Source organism: Anabrus simplex, chromosome 2 (assembly GCF_040414725.1).
Source record: "Anabrus simplex isolate iqAnaSimp1 chromosome 2, ASM4041472v1, whole genome shotgun sequence".
Classification (NCBI taxonomy): domain Eukaryota; kingdom Metazoa; phylum Arthropoda; class Insecta; order Orthoptera; family Tettigoniidae; genus Anabrus; species Anabrus simplex.
The window spans coordinates 775268272-775294968 of NC_090266.1; the positions used below are offsets into that span (position 1 = coordinate 775268272).

General features: G+C 41.1%; 1 protein-coding gene across 1 annotated transcript in view; it reads left to right on the plus strand.

Annotated features, from left to right (window-relative positions):
* The window catches only part of Aps (diphosphoinositol polyphosphate phosphohydrolase 1 Aps), a 465126-nt gene that overhangs the window by 278756 nt on the left and 159673 nt on the right, over window positions 1-26697 (plus strand). The window contains exon 2 of the mRNA XM_067141466.2: window positions 3080-3235. Coding sequence (XP_066997567.1) covers window positions 3080-3235 — 156 coding nt within the window. The remainder of the gene's footprint in view (window positions 1-3079; window positions 3236-26697) is intronic.

Consider the following 26697-nt stretch of genomic DNA (forward strand, 5'->3'; position numbering starts at 1 on the left):
ATCGTACGGCTCAGTGAGACACAAGATACACACGGCTCTTTATCGGCACACCGGACACTGGCGGAGAGCCGAGCTTCCGCTGGGGTGAGACATACAGTGAGCCATGGCACACCGAAAGAATCGTACGCAGTCACGGATTAGTGAGACACAACACACACACACAGTTCATTATCGGTACACTGGACATTGGCGGGGAGCCAAACTTCCTCTGAAGCAGTACATACAGAGCCATGGTACACTGAAAGAATCGTATGCTATAATGGACTCGAGCTCAGCTCATTTGAAAATAATACCCACTTGCATTCACTGTCCTCTTCTTACAGGGACGTTTAAATAATAGCTGGATTTATTTGCAGTGTTAAAAAGGTAGTCAAAACATAATTATAATGTAGCTAGTAAGTAGGTAAGCTATTAGGTTATACTGTTTATTAGTTTAATGAATCTTAGCATCATAACTTAGTTGACATTTGACAATTAATTAAACTCGACTCTAGCCTGCCCTATGACTATAAGTCATGCTCATGACCACTCAAAAGTACCTGTTTTAATTTGGGAAGAACGGCTCAGTATTCTCTCAGTTCGTATGTCTCATCGTTGTACAAGACTTCAATCATATGTGGACAGTAAGTGAGCCGACTGATGCAATAACTTAACCAACAGTATGTTGAATCAGAAAACCAGTGGGCTACTGTACATCTCGGGTAGCCTATACAAAATATGACGATTTTAAAAAATCCTATGCTGATAGAAAAATACATATTTTCAAAAATGACTGAGAGAGTTGGACGTGCGGTTGGTATCGCGTAGCTATGCGCTTGCATTCGGGGGAAGGTGGGTTCGAATCCCACCGTCGGCAGCCGTTAAGATGGTTTTCCGTAGTTTCCCCATTTTCACACCAGGAAATGCTGGGACTGTACCTTAATTAAGGTCATGGCTGCTACCTTCCTAATCCCCGACCTTTCCCATCCTGCGTCGCCGGAAACCTTCGATGTGTTAGTGACTAGCATTTTTTTCTAAGAAAGGAGTTCATAGTATGAAGACCAGATGGCAGCAGCGAACACTGAATGCTGTTGCTGCTGTCTTGCCAGTACATACTACACAGATACAGTAGGAGCGGTGACTCTAATGTGCCGTGAATCGGATCACTGTATCGATTTAGTAACGTGAACGGAATCAAATGAATCGATTCAGTAAAATGAATCGAATGCCCCATCACTACTCCGGAGAGCTACCTCAGGAGCTCACAACTTGTAACTTCGAGTTCATCGACTCATTGGCGTACTTCTCAGACTCGATTCCGACTTCTTGGGAAACCTCGCAGACTCAAGTTCGACTCCTTCGATAACCCTAACCTTAATTTATAATAATATAAGACATTTATTTTAACTCAACCTATTCAATACAGTACAAGATGTTAACATATTAGTTAAACATCGTTAAAAATCGTTGAAACATATTTCGCCCCTTCTGTGGGGCATCATCAGTCATATCAAATACTTCAAAATTCTACCAGACGTCTGGTTGGAAATTATAAAAATATGTTACCTGAGTGGATAGATTAAAAAACATTTACAAGATCTTATCATTAACAAAATGTCAAAATTAATTTTAAATGTTACACTAGTGAACACGTTGGTGAATTTTCACTCAAAACAAGGCCATCCTATGTACAGTATTGACAATAATGATAGTTAAAGTCTTATTTGGTCCTATGTTCGAAGACGGTTTAAAATTTATGTACACATGTTGAGAATGAATGCAGAATACATATAATTCCAATTTACTGTACGTGTATTTTACATTGTAAAATAATGTGGAAAAAACATTCCAAATTTGTATTAATTTCCATGGAAAAAATTCTTTTTTACTCCGGACCTCAATATTACGGTCCTGGTGCAGTCTAATCAGAAATGACTTCAAGATGTGAAATTTTGTATGTGATTTATGATCAGCTCATGTAAAAATGTTGCATTACGTCGCAATTCAACTTGGATGTTTATGTTGACTAATTATATATTAGACTCAAACAAAATAGTTCGTCGAAGTATCCATGGGCTAATCACCTCCGTTGGACACTCTCTATGAAGAGAGCGCCCTAGTGCATGTAAACAACAGTTGATATTTGATTCAAAACGAACCATGTTGAAAACAGTAAAAATAATGGCTTGAATGAGGGCGGTTGAAATGTCGTTAAATCTTCCCAATTGACTAGTGTTTTTAAGTTTCTCCGTGTGTTTATGTTGTTGAAGTATGGGGTTTCAGTTTTATTGGTTGAATGGGCAACAGTCAAAACGTTGTCCGATGTAATTAATGTTGAGCTGTCTTACGTATGTGAAAATCTGAAAGGAAGGATAAGTCCTTAATTAGTTGAGTGAATTCCCGTCATTTCATAGGTTCCCCATCCCCGGCTAGAATAACAGTCAGTCATCATTTCGATCAGCTCTGCACACACAGTTCTGGCTTCCACGCCCAAGCCTTTTAGAGCGTAATAAATGACGTTGCAATCAGCACCTTGCAGGGTTCCATATCCTGCCTTAAGAACCGCCTGTATGGATTGGAAAATTCAGCGATCATGGAACCATTTTGATATATATGTTAAAAAGGACTTTTTGTAATAAGGCATAATTGTAATAAGGGCATAATTAATTTTGAAACTGTATTTTATTTTATGTACCAGTGTTTTTAATATACTCTGTCCATCAATGCAGCTTGGTACTTGGGGAGTTTTATAAAAAATGCGTGTTATATTTTTAGAACTTTTACAGATTACTCTGTTCATCCTCATAATTGTGAATTTATTTAGTAGCTCATATTTTTCTGACCAATCGGTCAGCTAGCATCTTTTCGTGAGAGGAAAAACACAGCGAACAAATTTGAGATACTTTTCTGAACTGTGAATCTAAGAACGTTTTGTGAATACTTCCAAGATCTGTGTCACTGAAGAGAACAATTGACTGTGACCATTGTCTCAAAAATTATTCAAACTTTATTGGCCACGTTTTGCTGGTACCAATTTGTCTTATGCTAGAATTCCGCCACTCCTCTCCTTATGATAAATAGAAACACTTTGTATCTTCAGGTACTTCTGGTTACGTCGTCTCGACGCCCTGATCATTGGATTGTACCTGGAGGTGGGGTAGAACCAAATGAGGAGCCTAAGACTACCGCTGCTCGAGAAGTTTTAGAGGAAGCCGGCGTGTCTGGAGTTCTTGGCCGGAGGCTCGGTGTATTCGAGGTAAGTGTTATTACGGTGTGCTTTAATTTAAATAGAGTTACTGTTCGAAGAACTTATTTCCCTTGCTATGGTGGAATAGTATAGACAGCATAAAACTTTGAAGTACCATGGATATATTACAAAGGTCAAGAATTATTTGGTAAAGTGTATAGATATCGGCACTGTTTAAACAATTGCACTAGTTAGGCCTAAGCACGGAAAGGAACAATCCTTCCTTCATCCATCAAACAGTGCTGATTATTCTATTTCTATTCCTGGGCCCTGTTTCGTTAAACATCTTTCACTAATGTTAATAGTAAGAAACCAATAATATTAACTAATAATATTAGTATTATATTTCATAGAGTTATTAGCTAATAATATTAATAATTAGTTTATGAGTCAAAATTATTAGTAAATATTCGTAATAATATTAGTAAATTGTTTCATAGACAACACGACTAATAAAAGTTACTCATATTATTGGGATTATTTCCATGAGTGTAACTCAGAATCCATATTATTAGTGAAACCAAAGTGAGTGTAATTTTAATATTTTGGCATAAAATCGCGAGGATCAGTGAAATGGTCGACTCTGGTTCAAATAGTGGTGGGGAACGAGTGTAGGTATTCACCGTTCAATAAATGTTAAGCCAAAAACACACTGTGCTGGTATGTATGAAGGTCGATCAACTATAAACAGGATTTTTGTTCGTGAACATCAACAGTTGGTAGGACTGGCCCCGCGCTTTTGCTATGCTTAGGCGGGACCGTTATGAGTGGGGAGAGCGTACTGTTAGATATTTCCGCCGTTCCGTCAATAACGCTGACGATGTCGGAGCAAGAGGTGCACCCCTCCACTGTGCAACGCATAATCATAACATTTCTTGCTCGTGAAGGAGTTACAGCGGCGGAAATTTGCCAGAGATTGACTGCCACAGTTCGGTGATCAAATATTGTCAAGGACGCGTGTGTTTGTCTGGCATAAAAAGTTCAAGGAAGGACGAGAACTTGTGGAAAATCAGCAACACGATTGCTGTTCTCGGACCAGCATTGCCGGCGAAAACTCTCGTGCGGTTAAAGACATTATTGACGACTATCGACGGGCGAGAGTGTCAAAAATTGCAGAACAAGTCGGAATCAGTTATGGGAGCTGTCAAGCCATCATCACAAACGACCTACAGTTCCATAAAGTGTATTCTAGATGGGTCCCTCGCCTATTGACCGAAAATCTGAATTTGAGATGTTTGGAGGTCTGTCAGACGCTGACAGCAAGGTTTGCGGAAGAAGGTGATGCATTTTTGAGTCGGATCGTCACCTGCGACGAAACATGGGTCCACCACTATACCCCCGAATCCAAAGAAGCCAGTAAGGAGTGGCGGAGGAAAGGGGAGGCAGCACCAGTGAAAGCCAAGACTCGACTGTCAGCTGGCAAGGTTCCTGCAACCATTTTTTCGATCGGTGAGGCATTTTGCTGATTGATTTTTTTTTGCATGAACGACGCACAATCAATGCTGCTTATCACTGCGAGCTGTTAAACAAGGGGAGGGTTGCATATCGCCGCAAAGGACGAGACCCATCGATTCGACAGGTCATCCTCCTCCACGACAGTGCGCGGCCCCATACTGCAGTTCTGTCTCCATGCTACAGGAAATGCACTGGACTACACTTGGTCATCCTCCTTACAACCCGGACTTATCGCCCTGCAATTTCCATTTGTTCGGACCGCTTAAAGAAGCTCGAGGAGGGCGACGATTTGAAGATGACGAGAGTGTGGAAGACTTCGTGCGCAACTGGCTGGTGACACGACCCTGTTCTTTTTACGATGAGGGCATCGAAAAGCTGCCTACATGCTGGGACAAATGCATTTCCAAAGCACGAAACTATGTGGAAAAATAAATTGTAATAGCCTTGTGTTATTCAATAAATGAATTTAAACAAAAAATAAAATCCCGTTTTTATTTGATCCCCCTCGTAATAAACATATTAATACAATGAAAGATTTAGTTTAAATTACAGAACGTTTGAGTATTTGCTTGGAATGAAACATAATCTCAAAACAGCAGCTTCACATTGCACTCCACGGGTTGGTAGTGACCAACGAGCTAGAATAACATAGAGAGGCGGAAGCGCTGGCTGGGTGAAGCTAATAGAACGAACGTCTGCCATGTTTCCTGTTGTCACACAAGCAAGGGAGCATGGACTTTAAATGACGAAAAGTGTAGAAAATACGCATTTTAGAATCACTGGGTTAGAATTAAAGACCGTTGCCGAAAGCTTGAAGCATTAAAGCGAATACCGCCACTTCATCATATTGCGGCACGAGGCCAACATCACGATCAGTTGATTGTAGGGTAGTTCGAAATCATCGCACAGTGACATACGAATAGGCCTCGAAATCGGAACAAGAGTGTTACCCTGCTTGGCTCTTGTGGTTAAGCGTAAATTAGAATAAAAACGATGGACATAAATATTTATGACAGGAAGCCTTAAAATCATAGGGACCTACAATAGGTTACAACCTCATTCTGTTAATATTTTAAAAATTATTTCATCCTCATGAGTACTGTGTTCCTTTCTTAATCTGTTTACCCTGTTTATCCTTGGTTTTTCCTACGGACTCAGCGACGGATCCCACCTCTACCACCTCAAGGACAGTGTTCTGGAGCGTGAGACATTGGGTCGGGGGATACAACTGTGAGGGAGGGGTGCACCTGGTATGCTGAACAGGGGCCTTGTGGGGGGGGAGAAGGAAGCGGCCGTGGCCTTAAGTTAGGTACCATCCCGGCATTTGCCTGGAGGAGAAGTGGGAAACCACGGAAACCACTTCGAGGATGGCTGAGGTGGGAGTCGAACCCACTTCTACTCAGTTGACCTCCTCAGGCTGATAGAATCCCGTTCTAGCCCTCGTGCCCCTTTTCAAATTTCGTGGCGGAGCCGGCAATCGAACCCGGGCTTCCAGATTTGGCAGCTGCTCACACTAACCAGTACACCACAGAGGCGGCCCATGAATACTTTACCACAATAATCGTTTAGTGTAATTATTTATTATAATATAGGGGGATATGATGTTTTTCCCATTACCATATCATACTGGGATTACTAGCTGAAAGGTAAGCTTGAAAGTTGTCCATTATGAAGTGTGGCATAGTTTTAAAAACCAAGGCAACAGACATCTACAATAAAGGCTGTATAATTTCAAAAATAGCAGTAAAATACTGTATTTACCATACTTGGTGTACGTTTGAACGAAATACGTGTTTTTTTTTTGTGGTTACGTTTTCTTGGTGGTGGGTGCTCCATTTCCTTTATTTGTAAATGTGAATGAAAATTAAATAGGGCTGGAAATGTACAGAGCATAAGCAACTGAATTGAGTGGGATACCATTTATCTCTTTTCGCCCTCATAACGCATTTTTCCGTTAATTCCTTGTTCTTTAAACGAAATCCGAAACAAAATTCGATAAACAATTACCGTGGCTATCCGTACTTTCGCTAAGTAAACAATAAAATGGATTTAATTACAAACAGAAATTACAAAAAAGGAATCTCGGCTATAATTCAGTAATACTTACTTAAAGTACGATATATCCTTGGTTTTATTACTCCGATTAGTACAACCATACGCTGAGCTTACGGCTGGCATTCTTGAAAGCGAGAATCTGTGTTTTCACTTCTTAAAACTTAGGGAATTAAATTGGCATGCACGATCTCCCTCTCACCTCAACATATGCTCTCGCGCCAATTCACTTTGTTTTGACAACCGTTAACATGGCTGCCCCTTATCAACTTGCTTCAAGCAGGCGCTGATGACAGGCATACAGCCCCTCTATGTTATTCTAGCTCGTTGGTAGTGACACACAGTATGATTGTGTATCCTTAGTGCAGTTCTGCTCGGAGATTCCAGCTATCCTTTAAAATCTTGGCTTATACCACCAGTAAACCAAGGCGGTGATGTTGATGATTATTTTTTTAAGAGGAAGTACAACTAGGCAACCATACTCTGTATAACACTAATCAGATAGAAAAATGGAAGGGATCCGTCACTTCGAAAAACGAAGGTATCGGCCAAAGAAAGAGAAGGGCCACGAAGGACGTGAAATGAAAGACTCCCTAGGCCTCGCAACCTAATACCGTCAGGGTCAGAAAAGAACAAGAGTTGAACAAGGGAGGTCGGATAGGATAGATGAAAGTGAGGAGTCTGGCACAAGTAAGTGGAAGCGTGCCAGGGCTCAGTTCAGGGCTGCGTGGTCGTCAACCCACGTTCCCAGGTTGGGAGCCCCTGGAGCCCCTTTTAGTTGCTTCGTACGACAGACAGGGGATACTGTGGGTGTTATTCTACCCCTCCCACAGGGGGTAGTAAACCAAGATTTTGTTAGTCCATATCAACAGAGATTTTTAATAGCACGTAAAATAAAGTAAAAAACAAGGAGGTTATAGTGCAAAAAATAGTTGACGATTTAACTCAATAACTTTTCGCAAAGAAACTTTCTTCTCTCACATTATTTTCACTTCTTTTATCCATTCTCATATGTATCAAAGTCTCAACAACGAAAATATCAAGTGAGCCTATCGAACATATGGATTAATAGCCGGTTGTAGTCGAGCACTAGCCTACTGCTGGGAACAAACACAAACCAAGAACGTACACAACAGACCGATTCTAACCTCCATTTTGAGAATTTTCCTACATTGCTTACTAGCTTTTGAAACAAATTAATCAGAATTTAATATGGAAAAATACTAAATATCTGCATTTAACATGGAAATTATGAAAATTAATATTCATTAAATAAAATACACACTCGTCGAACCTTGTACTCACACTTACTTGTTACCTGCTTACTTACACATACGTTATTTGAAGGGCGCCAGCTGCCACTCAGTGCAGCAATAATACAATGAGACTCTTGACTATGTCTAGGGTGTGGGGTAATAAGCTTACTTTTGACAACATACCATATAAGTTCTGGGAAAAGGAGATTGGCGTTCGGTTTCCCCATTAATTTTGAGGTTAAGATATTTTACTGTCAATGAAATGAAACTATGAATTCGTTTGATAGAACAATATATATTCTTTAAATAATATATCAAAAAATAGTGAGTCTTGTTGCGATAAAACAGATGAGAATATGAAATTATGACATTGCAACTGAAAGAAACTAGGCATGAATTTGAATTCTTCTTGACCGGACATTTAACAATTTATACGAAATATTTCCCTCACTGATTCACTTGACTGTACCTTCAACACTTTGAGTGTAATTACGACGTATTCCTTTGATCTGGTGTTTACTGTAGATGTGTCACGCCTAACTTGGTGATACATCCTTGTGACTGCTTCTTCTCCATATCATCTGACTTCTTTCTAAGTCAATATGATATCACCTCTTGGCAGGTCCAGGGTTGCCCTCTCTGACTCCATGGTAAGCCCTTGCGTCCGTGTCTTCACCTAAGTGACCAACCAACTAACTTTTGGCCTCACTCTCTCAATGACCAATAATTAATGGCTCACTGAGTCTTCTCCATCTCTCGTTCACAATCGTTGACTGACCAACTAAGGCCTCTTGATCTAGTAGACTTCTTCACTGTACTGCATCCGTATAACTAATGACTGACGCTACAATATGCACCCACCTTTTATAGACGTTGGTTGACACAGCTACGTAATCTCCAGAAATAACAATGACATACTCCCACCTACGCGACAGATATTACATACAGTGGTGAAATAGCCCGGGGCGGCCACTCTCTGAGCGCATATTCTAAAAGCTCACGATGACGTAGCCATGACTTGGCAATGACTTGGCAGAATCGCCAGTGGTATAGCAATATAACAACGTCACTTCCACATCTGATACATCGAAACTTCACTGTACAGGTATTTAATGTTAATCTACATATACTTATATATGCATACACTTAAGTACAATCTTGCAAGCAACAGGCATTGCAAAATCGAATTAAATAAGACTGATAATTACAATAATAGTAACAATATCACAGATAACATAATAATAATACTGACATAATAATAATAATAATAATAATAATAATAATAATAATAATAATAATAATAATAAAATACAGATAAAATCATACAATAATAAAAATACAGATATCATCTTGTAACTGGATTTGAACCGTTACAATTTGTATCAGCTGACTAATGAACTAATATTGCGAGTAAAGACATATTATTAGTCATGTGTAAATCTTTATGAAACATAATTCGGTTAACTAATAATTATTTTTATGAGTTCTAATATTATTAGGTAATATTTTAGTTAGTTAGTTAGTTATTAGTTATTTTCACTAATATTATTAGTAAGAAACCAATAATATTAACCAATATTATGAGTATTATGTTTCATAGAGTCATTAGCTTTAATATTAGTTATTAGCTTATGAGTCAAAATTATTAGTAGATTAGTAAATTGTTTCATAGACAACATGGCTAATAAAAGTTACTCATATTATTGGTATTGTTTCCATGAGTGTATTTTGACTGATAATCTATATTATTAGTGAAACCAAGGTGAGTGTTACTTTAATATTTTGGCATAAAATTGTGAAGATCAGTGAAATGGTTGACTCTGATTCGAATAGTGATGAGGAGCGACTGTATACTCACTGTCCAATTAATTTTAGGCCAAGAGCAGCCTGTATTGATATGGTATTGTGAATACAATGAGAGATTTAGGCTAGATTACAGAACATTTTAATACGTGCTTGATATGATGGGTAATATCTTATAACGTTCCACTGCAAGGAATGAAGCACTAACCTCAAAACAGCAGCTTCAGATTGCATGCCACTTGTTAGTTAGTGGGGCACAGTATTATTGTGTTTCTCATATACATGGTATTTCTAAAGCGACAGTCTGTTGTGAAGGCGATATGACACCCTTCCTACTATGGTGAAGTATTTGCCATATTCACTGAACTTGGTGGTATTCCTTTAGTTTGTGTAGTACTTGATGGAATGCTCAAAATTGATGCACAAATTGCGTATGAACCAGCATTTATTGATTGATATGGGAAACATTCCTTGAACATAATGCTCATATGTGGACCAAATTTAGAATTCTACGTTTGTGCAAATTGGCCTGGTAGTGTTTGGGGCTAAGTGACTTGAACAATAAGATGACTAATGGTTGGAGACCTTTTCCTGGTGCAGTAATGCTCAGAGACTCAATCTACCTTTAAATGCTTGGCTTATACCACCAGTAAACCAATATTTTTGCTAGTCCATCTCAACAGAGATTTCTAAGAGCACATAAAGAAAGAAAAACAAGGAGGGTTATAGAATGTACAGGCTGCAAATAGTTGGCTCTTTAACCTAAACTTTCTGCAAAGAAATTTTTTTCATTCACTTTGCTTTCAATTCTTTTACCCGTTCTCCTACGTATCAGGGTCAGAACAACGAGAATATTAAGTAAGCTTATTGAACAGATAGATTAATAGCCAGTTGTAGTCCAGCACCAGCCTCTTGCTAGGAACTAACCTAATCCAAGTATATATGCAACAAACCGATTTTAACCTCCAATTGGATCAGCTGGCTAATGATCTAATATTATGAGTGAAAACATTTTATTAGTCATGTGTAAATCTGTATTAAACAGAATTTGGTTAACTAATAATTATTTTTATTACTTCTAATATTATTAGGTTATATTCTTTGTTAGTTTCATGAAGCAAAGTCCTGGAATTAAGAGTAACTGAACCGTTAACATTCTTGATTTCCAGATGAACGTAACTGTATCTTACTACACTGACTGACAGAGCAAATGCAACACCAAGGAGGAGTGGTTCGAAAGGGATGAAAGTTGGGGAAAAAACAGAGTCGGCACGGAGGAATAATTGATGTTTATTTCAAACCGATATGCAGGTTACACAATGCGCACGGCATCGACTCAGTAGGATGTAGGACCACCGCGAGCGGCGATGCAGGCAGAAACACGTCGAGGTACAGAGTCAATAAGAGTGCGGATGGTGTCCTGAGGGATGGTTCTCCATTCTCTGTCAACCATTTGCCACAGTTGGTCGTCCGTACGAGGCTGGGGCAGAGTTTGCAAACGGCGTCCAATGAGATCCCACACGTATTCGATTGGTGAGAGATCCGGAGAGTACGCTGGCCACGGAAGCATCTGTACACCTCGTAGAGCCTGTTGGGAGATACGAGCGGTGTGTGGGCGGGCGTTATCCTGCTGAAACAGAGCATTGGGCAGCCCCTGAAGGTACGGGAGTGCCACCGGCCGCAGCACATGCTGCACGTAGCGGTGGGCATTTAACGTGCCCTGAATACGCACTAGAGGTGACGTGGAATCATACGCAATAGCGCCCCAAACCATGATGCCGCGTTGTCTAGCGGTAGGGCGCTCCACAGTTACTGCCGGATTTGACCTTTCTCCACGCCGACGCCACACTCGTCTGCGGTGACTATCACTGACAGAACAGAAGCGTGACTCATCGGAGAACACGACGTTCCGCCATTCCCTCATCCAAGTCGCTCTAGCCCGGCACCATGCCAGGCGTGCACGTCTATGCTGTGGAGTCAATGGTAGTCTTCTGAGCGGACGCCGGGAGTGCAGGCCTCCTTCAACCAATCGACGGGAAATTGTTCTGGTCGATATTGGAACAGCCAGGGTGTCTTGCACATGCTGAAGAATGGCGGTTGACGTGGCGTGCGGGGCTGCCACCGCTTGGCGGCGGATGCGCCGATCCTCGCGTGCTGACGTCACTCGGGCTGCGCCTGGATCCCTCGCACGTGCCACATGTCCCTGCGCCAACCATCTTCGCCACAGGCGCTGCACCGTGGACACATCCCTATGGGTATCGGCTGCGATTTGACGAAGCGACCAACCTGCCCTTCTCAGCCCGATCACCATACCCCTCGTAAAGTCGTCTGTCTGCTGGAAATGCCTCCGTTGACGGCGGCCTGGCATTCTTAGCTATACACGTGTCCTGTGGCACACGACAACACGTTCTACAATGACTGTCGACTGAGAAATCACGGTACGAAGTGGGCCATTCGCCAACGCCGTGTCCCATTTATCGTTCGCTACGTGCGCAGCACAGCGGCGCATTTCACATCATGAGCATACCTCAGTGACGTCAGTCTACCCTGCAATTGGCATAAAGTTCTGACCACTCCTTCTTGGTGTTGCATTTGCTCTGTCAGTCAGTGTACTTTGGTAGCGTGGTGCCTTCGTCGCTTACTTTTGGCACTGCTTCCACGGCAATACCGTATATAGAATTGTTCAAATAAGAGTTTTGTGTCCATCGAATCCCATGAAAAACTATTGTTGACACGGTGGCTCATAGTCCGGAAATTTAAGTCGTGCTGCACTGTAACTTGCCCAATTTCATGCCAATTTTTAAATTACTTGGTTATGTTTAACATCTGATTTTGAATTTAAATACTGTAAATTACACATCTGGCTATCAATGTATCACCGCTATAATCATAACGGTGATAGGTCTGATAATCTTCCCTCTCAAAACGCACGTGTTTGCACAAAAGATTCTGTTGCCGCCTCGTGAGGTGCGTGGTGAATTTGTCTAGAACAAAATACTCCCGCTCTGCAATTGCATTACATACATTTGCCCGAGAAACCTATTTTTTTGTTTATATTACGATAAATTCTTTGATGAAAACAACGCCTCATCATTCGGGGGACGGTAGTGTGACTGAAGCCAGTAATTTCCTGATTTTGTTCGTCGACTACGTCGTAGGACAAATACACGATTGTTAAATACCTATCCCTTGCTCAGTATTATCAGCTTTAAAAATAATCTGAAATAATTATTCTGAGGTTTATGCGTTGAAACTTTGATAGTCTTACAAATTCCTTAGATTTGGCTCTTGTACCGTTTTCAGCACAATCACCAACATTGGTTACTATGGGTGGCGTTCACCATCTTGGACTAAATTACTCCGGAACTAGCATTTACTAAAGAAGTCCGCACTACAGAAGTAAATTAGTATGGGAGTTATTTACTCCGGAAGTAACGTCGGAAAGTTGAAGTACAATGTACTTTAGTTACCGGTACTACTATAGAAGTAGCGTTCGTTACTCGCGGAGTGTAGTTGCGTTTCCGTGTTTTCTTTAAAGAAATCTAAGTAGATAAAGTTATGTGTGATAGGAAACGGGGGAAAAACTTAAGCGAAAAAGATAAATGCTTGTTAGTAGAGATAATGAAGATCTATGCAAAGGATATAGTGTGTAAGAAACACGACATAAAGATGCTGGATAAGAAAAGAAATTCATGGAAAGCCGTGACAGAACAATTCATTGCTTGGTTGATGGAAAACACAGTGAAGAGCAAGCTAAAATTCTGTGGAAGGACTTAAAAGCGAAGGCAAAGAAAAAGCAGAAAGTAATGGACACGCGGGAAAAATTAAAACTGATGGTGGTTTCTTCATACGCATCGCCTTCATCCACAGCGAAATTGTTTCCCATTTTCACACTAGGCAAATGCTGGGTCTGTACCTTAAGGCCACGGCAGCTTCCTTCCCACTCCTAGACCTTTCCTACGCTATCATCACCATAAGACCTATCTGTGTCGGTGCGACGTTAAGCAAATTGTATAAAAGAACTGCTTCCTATTTCTGAAACATTCACCGTTGTCACAGGGAGGGCAAAAATGGGAATATGCGTGCAGTCAATTGCACCCACGATGTGTGGGAACCTGTCAACATGGAGAATTTCCTTTTATTTTCCGAACAATCATCATCGTTTGCAGGCTTACCTACCTCTTAACCTCACTAGTGCTTTAACTACGCGATGAATGATTAGGCCAGAGTCGTGCGGTAGGCCTAAACGTTAATTAGATCACCGACAACCAAATGAAATATTCCGGTACGAAACACGCGTAGGGCACATGACAACTGTAATTTGGGAGATACAACAAAATTAAGACAGGAATTCAGCTGTAAGTGATCTCCAAGTAGATTTAGAAGGAAAGTAAAGGATTCCTTCCTAAGACGAAACGTTCCTTAAACTCTCTCCGTGTGCACATCATACGGCTCTCGCCTTTCACGCACTATTACATTTCCCGTCGTTTTCTGCGTCGAGATCGTCAATATAATCTAAGTAATCCATAAACACGTTTGAAAAGTCTTCCTTTCATATACGACACGATATTATCATTAGTCAATAAGTCTAAACCTAGCTTACTCCATGCACGACGTGAGAGTAAATTCTAACCTATATTCGTGCGTTATTTACTTCAGTAAAATACTACAAGATGGTGCTCTTCATGATTTTACTCTTGTGGTAATTTAGTCCAGGGGTATCTGAAAGGACTAAAATACTTCGGAAGTAATTTACCCTCGTATGGAAGTCGCTGAATGCTCACTTCAAGAGTACTTTACTACCGAAGTAGAACTTACTCTTGGTTGGTGCACGCCACCCTATGTCCCGTTAGGCATCAGTCTGCCTTTTATACATCAGGTGTGAACGACAGGAAAGAAAACGAATAGAATATAATTAGCTCAAGGAATATAGACAGCACTACCCTGTTTTACCATGAAATTCTGTAATATCCAAGCATGAAAATTAACCTGCCATGTCGATGATATTTAAAATTTTAAATTTTCATACTCAGTACACCACTGGTGAGAAAAACAGTTTAACTTCGAGATTCCCATAATGATATATAGTTCTGTCTTATGAGTTTTGACTTGGCATTTGAGCTCTGCCTTTCGGAGGAGATTAAGGGAATTAGTAAACAGCCAATCATAACCAGTAGGGTTGGGCAGACCGGAACATTTAGTTGTTCCGCAACATTAGAAGCTTGAGGCGGAGTGTTTCGGTACAGAGTGCCGGGACATGGGACACAGGACTGTAACTGCGTCGTAGAGAGAACTTCGAGAGACAACTTGACACGCTCCGCGTCAGCTGCAATGTGCCTGTACCGAACGTGCTGTGTCAAGGCCGCACTAGATAGATTAGTTGGCGTTGGCTGTGTCTGACTGTCGATACCGACTGTGTGCCGCCCTGTGCTGGAGTGTAAACATTTTTTTTCATCCAGTTAGATCTTTAATTCCAAAGCGATGACCTATATTTTTCTTGGGCTTAAAAGTTTCCTTAAAGTCCAAATTAATTTTTAACGTCAATCCCCGAGAAAGTGTTGAGGGAGATTTTCGAAATATTTAAGAAGGTAAATGGAAGCTGAGAGGGAAGGAATTCGAAGTGCAAAGAGCATAACAGCACGAAAGTAATTAAACCGTACGATAGACGATAAACTTGCATAATGTCGCATCGGAGTCCTGTTCAGGACTTTTTACTAGAAGAAAACCGGACAGAGTGAAATGCAATTTATGTTCTATTTTGTCTGCAAAAGGACCTTCAACCGGCACATTGACATGACATTTCAAACTTAAACATCTCACCGTTTTTATTTTCGTGTTCCGCTTGTATATTGTGTACGTGAATAGAGCACTGACGAATGTTTCTTCAACTGTGCGGGTATACTTTTTAATTGGTGAAAATAACATTGTGACATTTGTAAGCACCTTTACTACCAGTGTAATCGTGACAGGTGTATTTTTATCCTAAAAATATTTTTTTTTTGCTAGTTGCTTTACGTCGCACCGACACAGGTAGGTCTTACGGCGACGATGAGGCAGGAAAGGGCTAGGAGTGGGAAGGAAGCGGCCGTGGCTTTAATTAAGGTACAGCTCCAGCATTCGCCTGGTGTGAAAATGGGAAACCACGGAAAACCATCTTCAGGGCTGCCGACAGTGGGGTTCAAACCTACTATCTCCAGAATACTGGATACTGGCCACACTTAAGCGACTGCAGCTATCGAGCTCGGTAAAAAAAAGAAAATTTAGACATGATTTTTAGGGTGAGTATTTCATTGAGTTCCGACTGCTTTCTCACGTGCCGTGGAGTTTTATCCTGGCCCTAATTACACATAATACAGGCCAACACATTCAACTGGTGAAAATATTCTTGAATTAGTTACTTTTAAACAGCTGCACTGCCATTGTAACCGTGTTATGTGTATTTCATATTGACCGGAAAAATCTTAACCTAAAAGCAGCCTTTAAACGTGATTATTGGGCGCGAATTTCAGTGTTCCGACTGTTCGTTCACGTTCCGTGCTGCTTTATGCTAAACATGGCCATAACTACACACAGGCACACACCACACATCACGTTCCGTACATGCACATTCCCGCTGGCGTGGAGCACGTAATGTTGCCTCTCGAAGTTCTCTCTACACTGCGCAGTTACAGTCCCGTGTCCCGTGCGCCCACTGCACGTTTCAGCTAGTAGGTGAAGGGCAGTGCACAGTGGCGCTTCTGACGGGAGAGCGAGTCAGTGTCTACGTCTCTACGTCTCGCTTGAGAATGTTTCGGAACAATTGACACTCGGTGTTCTGGAACAGCGGAACATAACTGTGCACCGGCACAGTGTGCCGAAACAGGGACATAGTGCCCAACCCTAATAACCAGCCGATCGCGCCGATAGAGCGCGTTAGACCCCACTTGCAGTTAAAGTAGAGCTGGGAACGGAGCGAGTAATACCGAGATCGGGTCAGCTAGGTAGACATTGGTTGAGGGGAAGTGTGCGAGCGAGAAAGCAGAGCCGCGGGAGCGAGAACGCTGACTTCCCCTGCTCGCTTAGTGTTGTGGCGACGTATAGTTGACCCGATATATTTGTTATAACTGACATGTAACACTCCGCAGATTTTTAGATAGTGGAATTCTCTTCGAGCTGTAAATTACAGACATACCTAGCTGAAATGAATTTATTTACAAGTGTTACAGATGGTAGATAACGTAATTTAACCTCTTATTATAGTAGCTGTGAAAATCGTTTTCGTATATCAATTTGCGTAGTCATTATTTTAAATTATAATTTCATGTAAAATTAACTTTACGACGATGTAGATGCAGAGTGTAGAATATGGTTTGCTATAACAATAGGCTTCATAACCTGAGCCACGTCATGTCAAATACGTCGATAATGATGATAATAATTGTTCCGAGGTATCTGTGGAACAGCAGAGGTGAAAGAAGGTGCGGGCTGGAATGGGTCTAAGTCCGAAAGATGAATTTAAAATTTAAAAGGTTATATATTCAACAGACAACAATATATAACAACTTTTCACTAGGTGAAATAACAATGACAATTCAGGTACAATAATGCTTTTACAAACGAAAACAAGAGTTTCGGGTATCAACAAGTTCTGGGCTTCGTGCCCCAAGTTACAATTCCTGAGCCCTCAGCTCACAGCCACAATTACCAAAGGGCAGAAAACCCCTAATTACATGGAGCATTTGCTCCCACCTCGTAATGTCAAGCCTCCTAGAGGCACCTTCCAAAATACCAGAAAGAGCTGACCTGCTCTCAATTTTACAAGCCTATCAAAGGCCACAACAAACTTTACTTCTAACTGCCCTCAAGGCACACTTACAAGGAAACAGGGGTATTTGTACCCAACCTACAAGGCCTTCGCATGAAGAAAAAAAAACAACAGGTTAAGTTACTGGCCCAAAGTACAGAATGGACTGGGGGCGTGAACTTGCACTCCTAAGTACACATTTTAAAACCTAAATGGCGCTAGGCCGATACACAGGGGCTAATCCCAAGCTAGGGAAGTGACTCGTATGAGAAAACTTTAATACATTACGGAAGAGAAGAAACGGTCACGAAAACGCAGTCACCTCAATTTCAAATGAAGGGGAGCTCGAGAGGGTAAAGCACTCTCTATCCCCGAATTGCAGTTCAAGTTATGTGAAGTTTTTACAAGGGTAGAAGAGGCTTACATATTTAAAGATATAGGTTACATATTAAAGATTTCGAACCTTCCCCGAGTGTTAAACTGCTGAGCTAGCAAGAAATACAGATGTTAAAAGGCCATTACCTTATTGAAGAACGGCTGCCTGAAGAACGAGGCGCTTCCCGCCCCCTGCTACATGTTCACACACTGAGAAAGATGTTATACGAATGGCCCGGAGACAAGAAAATCAGCAGTTTTATACCCTCGTGGAAAATTCGAGACTTTTCAGGAATGAGTAGACACACCCACTCAATTTTTATTGGTTGACTAAGAGTTACACATGGAAATTCGAAGAAGAAAGCTATGATTGGAGGAAAATTAATTACAGAAATTACCGACTGGCTAAATTCAAAACAGGAGGATAATTTTTTACGGTCATCTTCTCCTCAGAATGACCCGAAATGTCACAGCTTTTATAGTGGAGAAGGAGGTTCCAGAATATCTCAAGGTCGGAACCCTGACACACCCACCATTTCTATTGGTTAATTTCATAAATGTCAAAAATGTGCGTTTGGTTACTTAAATGTACACATTTTCTAATTGGCCTACAAATTAACTTCGCGCGAAGAGATCGAAGTGTTGATAAGTTTTGATTACCAAAAACAAACTATAAACAATTCAGTTTAGGAAACCTTGATATACAAAAACACTTTGAAAGTTAATAGTTCATCCTTCACCCCAGAAGGCGCAATCGAATTTGATAGTAGCGACATCTGTCGAGAAATGTTCAAACTACTTCCAAAATGAGTTTCAGATTTCCTGATCTAGATGGCCTTCTCCAAGGCGCTAGTTTTAAATGCGCAGGGCGGGTGTACCTCCGATACAGGTACTATACAGCGTCTACGTTAGATTTATATAGCGGTTTATGTGGCAATCACCATGTTAAATGTGAACTGCATTGAAATATAATTAATTGTCCGGCTCTTTTGATGAATGGTCAGTGCAGTGGCCTTCGGTTCAGAAAGCCCCGTGGTCGATTTCCGATCTTGCCGTGCCTGATTAATTTCTTTATCCCGGGAATTGCGTGTTTGGGTTCGTCTTGGTATACACCTTCATTTACATAAAACAAACCACTACAGAAACATGCATTAGTTGATATATCCCTCCACATAGGGCAGGTCGGCCGTGAAGATGGGTTTAAACTTCTTTAAGCGCCGAACCTAAAAATGAGAAGAGGGGAAGGAAGAAGAAGATTGCCATGTTCACACTGCATCTTAATGTGATAATTTGCCTGTTGGGGTCCGTCAACTAAATAAATAAATAAATAAATAAATAAATAAATAACGTTCCAAATTACTGTACTTTTGGTAAGTGGTGAAATAGACAAATATACAGAAACAACAGTTAGATAGAAACAAAACATGAAATAAAGGATAACTGATAAGGTAACTCAGAGATAAAATGTCCGACTCATTGGCTGAACGGTCAGCGTACTGGCCTTCGGTTCAGAGGGTCCCGGGTTCGATTCCCGGCCGGGTCGGGGATTGGGTGTATGTGTTGTCCTCATCATTTCATCCTCATCACGACGCGCAGGTCGCCTACGGGAGTCAAATCGAAAGACCTGCACCTGGCGAGCCGAACCCGTCCTGGGATATCCCGGCACTAAAAGCCATACGACATTTCATTTCTCCACAAAACAAAACCGAACTGGTTCAAAGAAACTGAAAAAGACCTGGTAGAATTAAAAATTACAGAAAATTCACTGTTCGGCCGAACAGCTAAAGTAATAACTAAAGACGAAAGTGTAAGCTTCCAAGACAAATCTACATTAAAAGCCAAATCTATTATATCGGAAAATAAGAGGAAACGAAGATCACAAATAATGAAGAAATACTGGACACTAAGAAAAGCACAACACACAGAGAAAGGATTGATTCGACATACCCCAAAGAGGGTGAAACGAAATAATAATAATAATAATAATAAAAATAATAATAACTTGTCACTGACGACGATCGCCGGACTTCCGCTACAGGGGTTGTCAGAGACACTTTCCCGGCCTCCTCGAAAACGGGCGAACCACTCGTACACACTTCAAAGGCAGTGCTTGATCTTCATAAACACATACCAGCATCGCATGCGTTTCTTTCGGTGTCTTACCAAGCTTAAAACAAATCTGTACATTGATCTTTTGGTCGTTCCACGAACCTACTACGCTGGCGGAGCAGGGGGAGAGGTGATACTCCCACGTAGCGCGTCCCAGGTGGCGGATATGGGGGTCCTGACCGGCTTGCCGGCAGACTTGAGGGAAATAAAATACCTCTCGCGGACCAAACACACAACCCCCTGTGGGTGGGGGACGCAGACGAAGAATACACCCACTTTATCCTCTGCCAATCGTAAGAGGCGACTAAAAGGGGCAATCAAGGGATGATTGGATTAGAACCATGAAACTATTTGTGATTAGTACCACCACGCGGGGAACACGATGGGTCGCTATTACTTGCGCGTAGTACCACTATGTTAGGTACCAAATAGGTTTGTGATTAGCAGGTTAGCACACAGGAGCACCGCGCGGTCAGACTTTTACAGAATCTGTGATTAGTAGCACTATATGAGAGACACCAGGGTTCTGGCTTGCCTATGATTAGTACCCACTATATAATGAACACCACGGGATAGTACGAGTCCCTGTGGTTAGTACACTTATGTGACGAAAACCATAGGTTTGCGTTGCCTGTAAATGGCGCCGCTCTGTGCGGAACACCATAGGTCTGTATTACATGTGCGAATTTCATAACCTGTCACTAGTACCATAATGTGTGGAATACCGCGAGTCTACGATACTTTTGATTAGTACCGCACCATGACAAATACCATGGTTCTACTTTCCAAGCGATAAGTACCATTATGAGAGGCCGATAACCTATATTTTGGACCCCTTTAGCTTGCAAGCATCACCGATTCAGTATTGAGCTATAGAAGCAGTCCCTTGGTCAGTATTACTATTGTTTTCCGTCACTTTCTGAGACTGAGGCATTGCGGGTCGGCTCCACTGTTTGTTTTAAATTCATATCCATCCGTTCATTTTTCGTCCTCACTCTTTGAATTCTGGTCAGTGGAGGATTTTGGATTTTATTTTTTTATTACATTGCGTCTCATTCCGTACCATCAGGGACCGATGACCTAAATGTTAGGCCCTTTAAAACAACAAGCATCACCATCTTTTGGTCGTTCATATTCGCAGTTCAGGACCAACGCACTAAACACGCACTGTGTCTAACAGGTCTTACACGGCACACACACGATGCTCAACTGAACAACGTTGGGAGCAGGTGGTCAAAACCTGCTGCTACGCAGGTGCAGCGTTGTGTGTCGCCTCTGTTGTTGGGTCGGCCGTTCTGACTCTATTCACCGAACTTTATTGTCACATGTTTTATAACTCTCAGAGCTTCACTAACAACTGGGGAGAATTAGCTCCCAATTTCTCTTGGCATATTGGCATTTACCCTGTAAATACAATTCTTTGGTACATTTCACAACCAGGGAGAGTGTACTCGCAATTTGATTTTCTCTGTTTTTTTAATAGCCTACTCCACAGGGAAAACGAGCTCCCAGCCTTTAAGACCTTAAGGGCCTAATCCCAAAACCAAGGCTCTTTCTTAACTTATTTCCAAAGAGAAACCTTCAAGGCTTACGAGTACACATACTTGGCGCTCGCTGCCCTTATTCCAAAGGGAAGCAACAAAATCTAAACTAGGATCAGTATTGTTTAAGATCGTCGCCATAAGACCTATCTGTGTCGGTGCGACGTAAAGCAACTAGAAAAAAAAAGTATTGTTTAAGTTCACAAGGCAATCTGAATTAATAAAAATCAAACGTTCTTAGCACAAGTTTGATTTTTTTCTGACCAACACGTTTTGGACCTCTTTAATTAGTCCTACTTTCATTAGAGGTATGTTCTATCTGGACGAAAGTACTAATTAGACAAAATCACCTTAGACCTCTATTATTAGATCTACTGTCATTGGATTTATTTTATTAGACCTCCCTTCATTAGACGTATTTTATTAGACCCTCTATCTTTAGACGTATTTTGTTTAGACCTACCGATCGTGGATCTAGCTAATAATATGCTAAAATAGACCTCTTCTCCGGTCTAGAAAGCCAAGAATAACAGCCGAGAGGATTCGTCGTGCTGACCACACGATACCTCGTAATCTACAGGCCTTCGGGCTGAGCAGCGGTCGCTTGGTAGGCCAAGGCCCTTCCAAGGGCTGTACTGCCATGGAGTTAGGTTAGGTTAGTTTAGACCTCTTTACCTATCTGAACATTTCCTAACCTTATTTTAGCGGCCCTTTTATTCGGAAGAATGACTGGTGGCTGTTGTATGTATTAAGAAACATCACAGACACCCAGCTCCCGAGCTAGAGAAATTGGTCGGATCAGAACCGGAGACCACTACTCTGACCATTCAGCCAAGGAGGCGGACTTACCAATGTACTAAAAACAACATACAGGTACAAGCATGGTTCCTGGAAAAGGTTTGTTGTGTAGGTAAATTAATTGACAACAGTTGAACGAAATGAGTGTTATCCCTTCCCACATGGTGACTGCATGGTGGAAAATATGTGCGATGCACGTGACATTTCTGAATATGTGTAGGTCTAAATTTATATACGAAGATGTTGTGACTGAGGAAGCCTACAGAAGCTGCATCAATTTGTAGTCAATGATTACTTAATTTTATTTTTATGTTCCGTTTTGCATATAGCCATGTGGACTGTCGTATTTATTAGTTTCAAACAAACAGTGTATAGGGCGTTAACCACTTCTTTCTTTTGGAAGGAAATATGTGACTCAGACGGAGCGCAGCTCTAAATCATGATTCAAATGCTCAGTCTTTTTAAGGGCCGCTATAATAAACAAACTCACGTTTATCCAAAAGGGCTATACAAGTATTATTTGTAAAATATTATAATGTCTATTAATTCAGGTAGCTCCAGCAAAAGAGGAAGAATGAATTAACGGGAACTACCCTGAGCAGCTCAAGTACAAATGGTAACATACTGTACATCTACAATGGGAGTAATATGCTCGATACATAGATAAGAAAGAAGAGAAATAACTTCTTGTAAACAGTTTGGGAGAAGTCGCGTCACTAGACTTTCGTCTCCACCGCTTCATGCGTCACATCTACACGAGCTTAGTCGTGAGATCTAATAACACAACCACCACGGAAAATGAATTAGCGAGCCCTTTGGACTTGAAAAACTGCAGTTGAAAATCAATTATGTGCTGCGGTGTTTAATACAAAAAGTATGGACGTTCCCAGTTTATTTATTTATTCGTATCAGAAGCATACATTTTGCATAGCATAATGGTACTTAATGACATACATATCAAATAGTGTCTGCCCAGAATTTTGCCAAATCACGGGCATTAGGTGTTGCACCCATCAAGTCCTCTATTGTGCAACTTAAAGGATACTTACTGCAGTTCATGAAATGGGCTGTGGTTTGGTCTTCACCACATTCGCATTGCCTGGATGTGCCAGGAAAGCCCCACTTTACCATATTGGTTCTTGATCTACCAATCCCAGTGCGAAGCCTGTTCAACGATTTCCACGTAGACCAATGTTCCTCGTGTCCTGGGGGGAGATGTTCAATTGGTAGCATCCAATCAGCAAGTTGAGGATTTCTAGTTCTCCATAATCTCAACCTTGTGGATTGAGCAGATTCATTTAAATCTTCGGTTGTATTCAGGAAACTCCTCCTAGACCTCAATCTTCGGTGGGCAGGTTCATATCCATTCAATGGGTGTGCACATGAGGTAAGTGCTTTAGTTCTCTCATTCATGGATGCAACTTCTCTTCTTATATCTGGTGGGGCGATTCCAGCCAAACAGTAGATTCTATCTCGTGGAGTTGGTCTCAAGCAGCCAGTAATGAGTCGACATGTTTCATTTAGAGAAATGTCAACTTGTTTAGCATGACTTGATCTGTACCAAACAGGGCAAGCGTACTCTGCAGTGAAGTAACACAGAGCCAGGGCTGTAGTTCTCAATGTCTTTGGATGTGTACCCCAATTGGTTCCAGACAACTTGCGAAGGATGTTGTTTCTAGCCGACACTTTCTGCTTGATTTTCATGCAGTGTTGTTTGTAGGTGAGAGCACGATCCAGTGTTACACCTAGATATTTAGGTGTTGGGCAGTGATCTAGTTGAGTATCTTCCCATACTACCTGCAATTTCCTTGACGCCTGTCTGTTCTTTAAATGGAAGGCACATACCTGAGTTTTAGATGGGTTAGGCTTCAATTGATTTCCTCTGTAGTAGTAGGATAGTTCAGAAAGAGCCTCTGATAACTTTTCTTCTACAACCTCAAAGCAGTTTGCTTGAGTAGCAATAGCTCGATCATCCGCATATATGAAGCTTCTGGTGCCAACTGGAAGAGGTTGGTCATTCGTATAGATATTAAAGAGCATAGGGGCGAGAACACTGCCTTGTGGCAGACCATTCTTTTGTTTCCTCCATCGAATTTTCTGATCCTGAAATTCAACGAAGAACCTACGATTTTGGAGAAGATTGCAAATTACTTGAGTCATCTTGTAATCTTTTGTCATGTTGTATAATTTGCGCAACAGTATACGATGATTAACTGTATCATATGCAACAGATAAGTCGATAAAAGCCACCCCTGTGATTTTATGATTTTCATATCCATCTTCGATATACTGTGTCAGATAGAGGACCTGTGAAGTACAACTTTTTCCTTTACGGAATCCTGCTTGCTCTGGAATAAGAAGTGGTTCAATGATCACAGTAAGTCTTTCCAGGATCATCCGTTCTAAGATCTTGTACAGATGACATAACAGTGAGATAGGTCTGTAATTTTTTGGATCATTTGGGTCTTTTCCTGGTTTGAGAATTGCGATTACTCTGGATTTCCTCCACACACGTGGTAATTTGCAGGTGTTTCTACAATTGTTGTACAGTTCTAGTTACCATTGTTTAGCAACAGGTCCAAATTGCTTAATTTGCTCAACACATATTTCATCTAGGCCGGCAGCCTTACCATTCTTACACTGATTGCTCTGTTCAGCTCAGATAAAGTAAAAGGTTTAGTGAGTGTATCTGTCTCCTGCTCATAATCCCTCTCAATTCCTTTATTCTGAAGCCGACATGGATTTGATGGTTGTCCATTTCGTAGAAGTTGATGTGCTATTTGGTTTGCTGTGACACTGGAATGTGTTGAAGTTTTATTAGAATCACTACTGAGTCGTCTAAGTAATCGCCAAGCTTTTTGACTACTTCTACCCATGTCAATCTCTTCCATCAACCTTAACCACTGTGCCCGTTTTACTTCAGAAATAGAAGAGATTACTTGTTGTCCCATTGTGATGGTGTCATTGCTGAAAGGGTTTTCTTCGAAGAGTTTATGATACTCTGTTAAGAGGGCATAGGTTTCTTGAGTTAGACCTTGTATGTAGTTTGTTCTACATCCTCTAGGGATTGTAGCTCTAGAACACTCCCTGATGATATTATTAAACTGTTCATATGCTTCTGGAATTGGATTGAGTGGTTTGATCTTCTCGTCCAGTAAGTTGGTGAATCTTTCCCAGTTAGCTTTCTTAAAATTATATCTCCTTTTAAAGTAGACGTCTTGAGGTCTAACGGCAGCTACCAGTTGACAGATTATTGGGCGATGTTGTGTATTCGGAATAGGAGCACATACAGATTTAACACACTGATGTGCTATGTTTTCGCTCACAAATATTAAGTCTGGATTATAACCCCGCTTCCATCTACCACTGTTAAAAGAAGAAGGGAGCTTGCTATCATGGGCAACGGTGAGGTGTTAACACCGGCTAATCTTTCCAATCCAGAAGTAACATCAACTATTATATAATGACGTTCCCAGTTAAACACTGTGTATGAATAAGTAGCTCAGTATACCAGATTGAAAGTGATTATTTGGGATAGGTATAGTGTCATGAATCAGACGTTACAGTACTAGCCTTCTGAGCTCAAGGTGACTTGTTCGAACCCAGCTCAGTACGATGGTATTTGACGGTGCTCAAGTACGCCAACCCCATGTCGGTAGATTCACTGGCTCATAAAAGAACGCCTGTGGGACAGAAGTCCGGCACCTTGGCAAGATTTACTGGCTCATAAAAGAACGCCTGTGGGGAAATCGTCCGGCACTTCGGCATCTCCGAAAAGCGTAAAAAGTTAGTTAGCGGGATATAAAAACAATAGCATTGTTATGTGAAGTTAGATAGGCGTGAGCATTTACTTACCATGTCATAAATCAAGAAGTTACCCTGCTGGTACAAGTTAAGTAATTAAATGCAGTTTATTTCACTGCAAATACTATATTATACTTATAAAATGGTCTTTGTTGTAATTTATATGCACTTTCCAGTTTCAGTGGTCCTAATCTTCACCTCGTACTCCCTTAGCTATGACTGTGTTTCTAGGTGAGAATTTTAAAGCCTCTTAAGATGACAGTGAACCGCTATTACGTGTACTACGAGTGCAGGGTGTGTATGATAAGGACCGCAACGAATCGAAACAAGAATGAGTCTTTTATGAAAACTACGAGCCATTTTTCTCACGCTACCAAGTTGAGAATCCTATGAATCTACAATATGGTAAAGTGAGAGTGTCAAACTGAGCTCAGTTAATTAATTAACGTACAATTTTTCAATATTAGGGCTGGGAGACTACTCTCACAATATCTC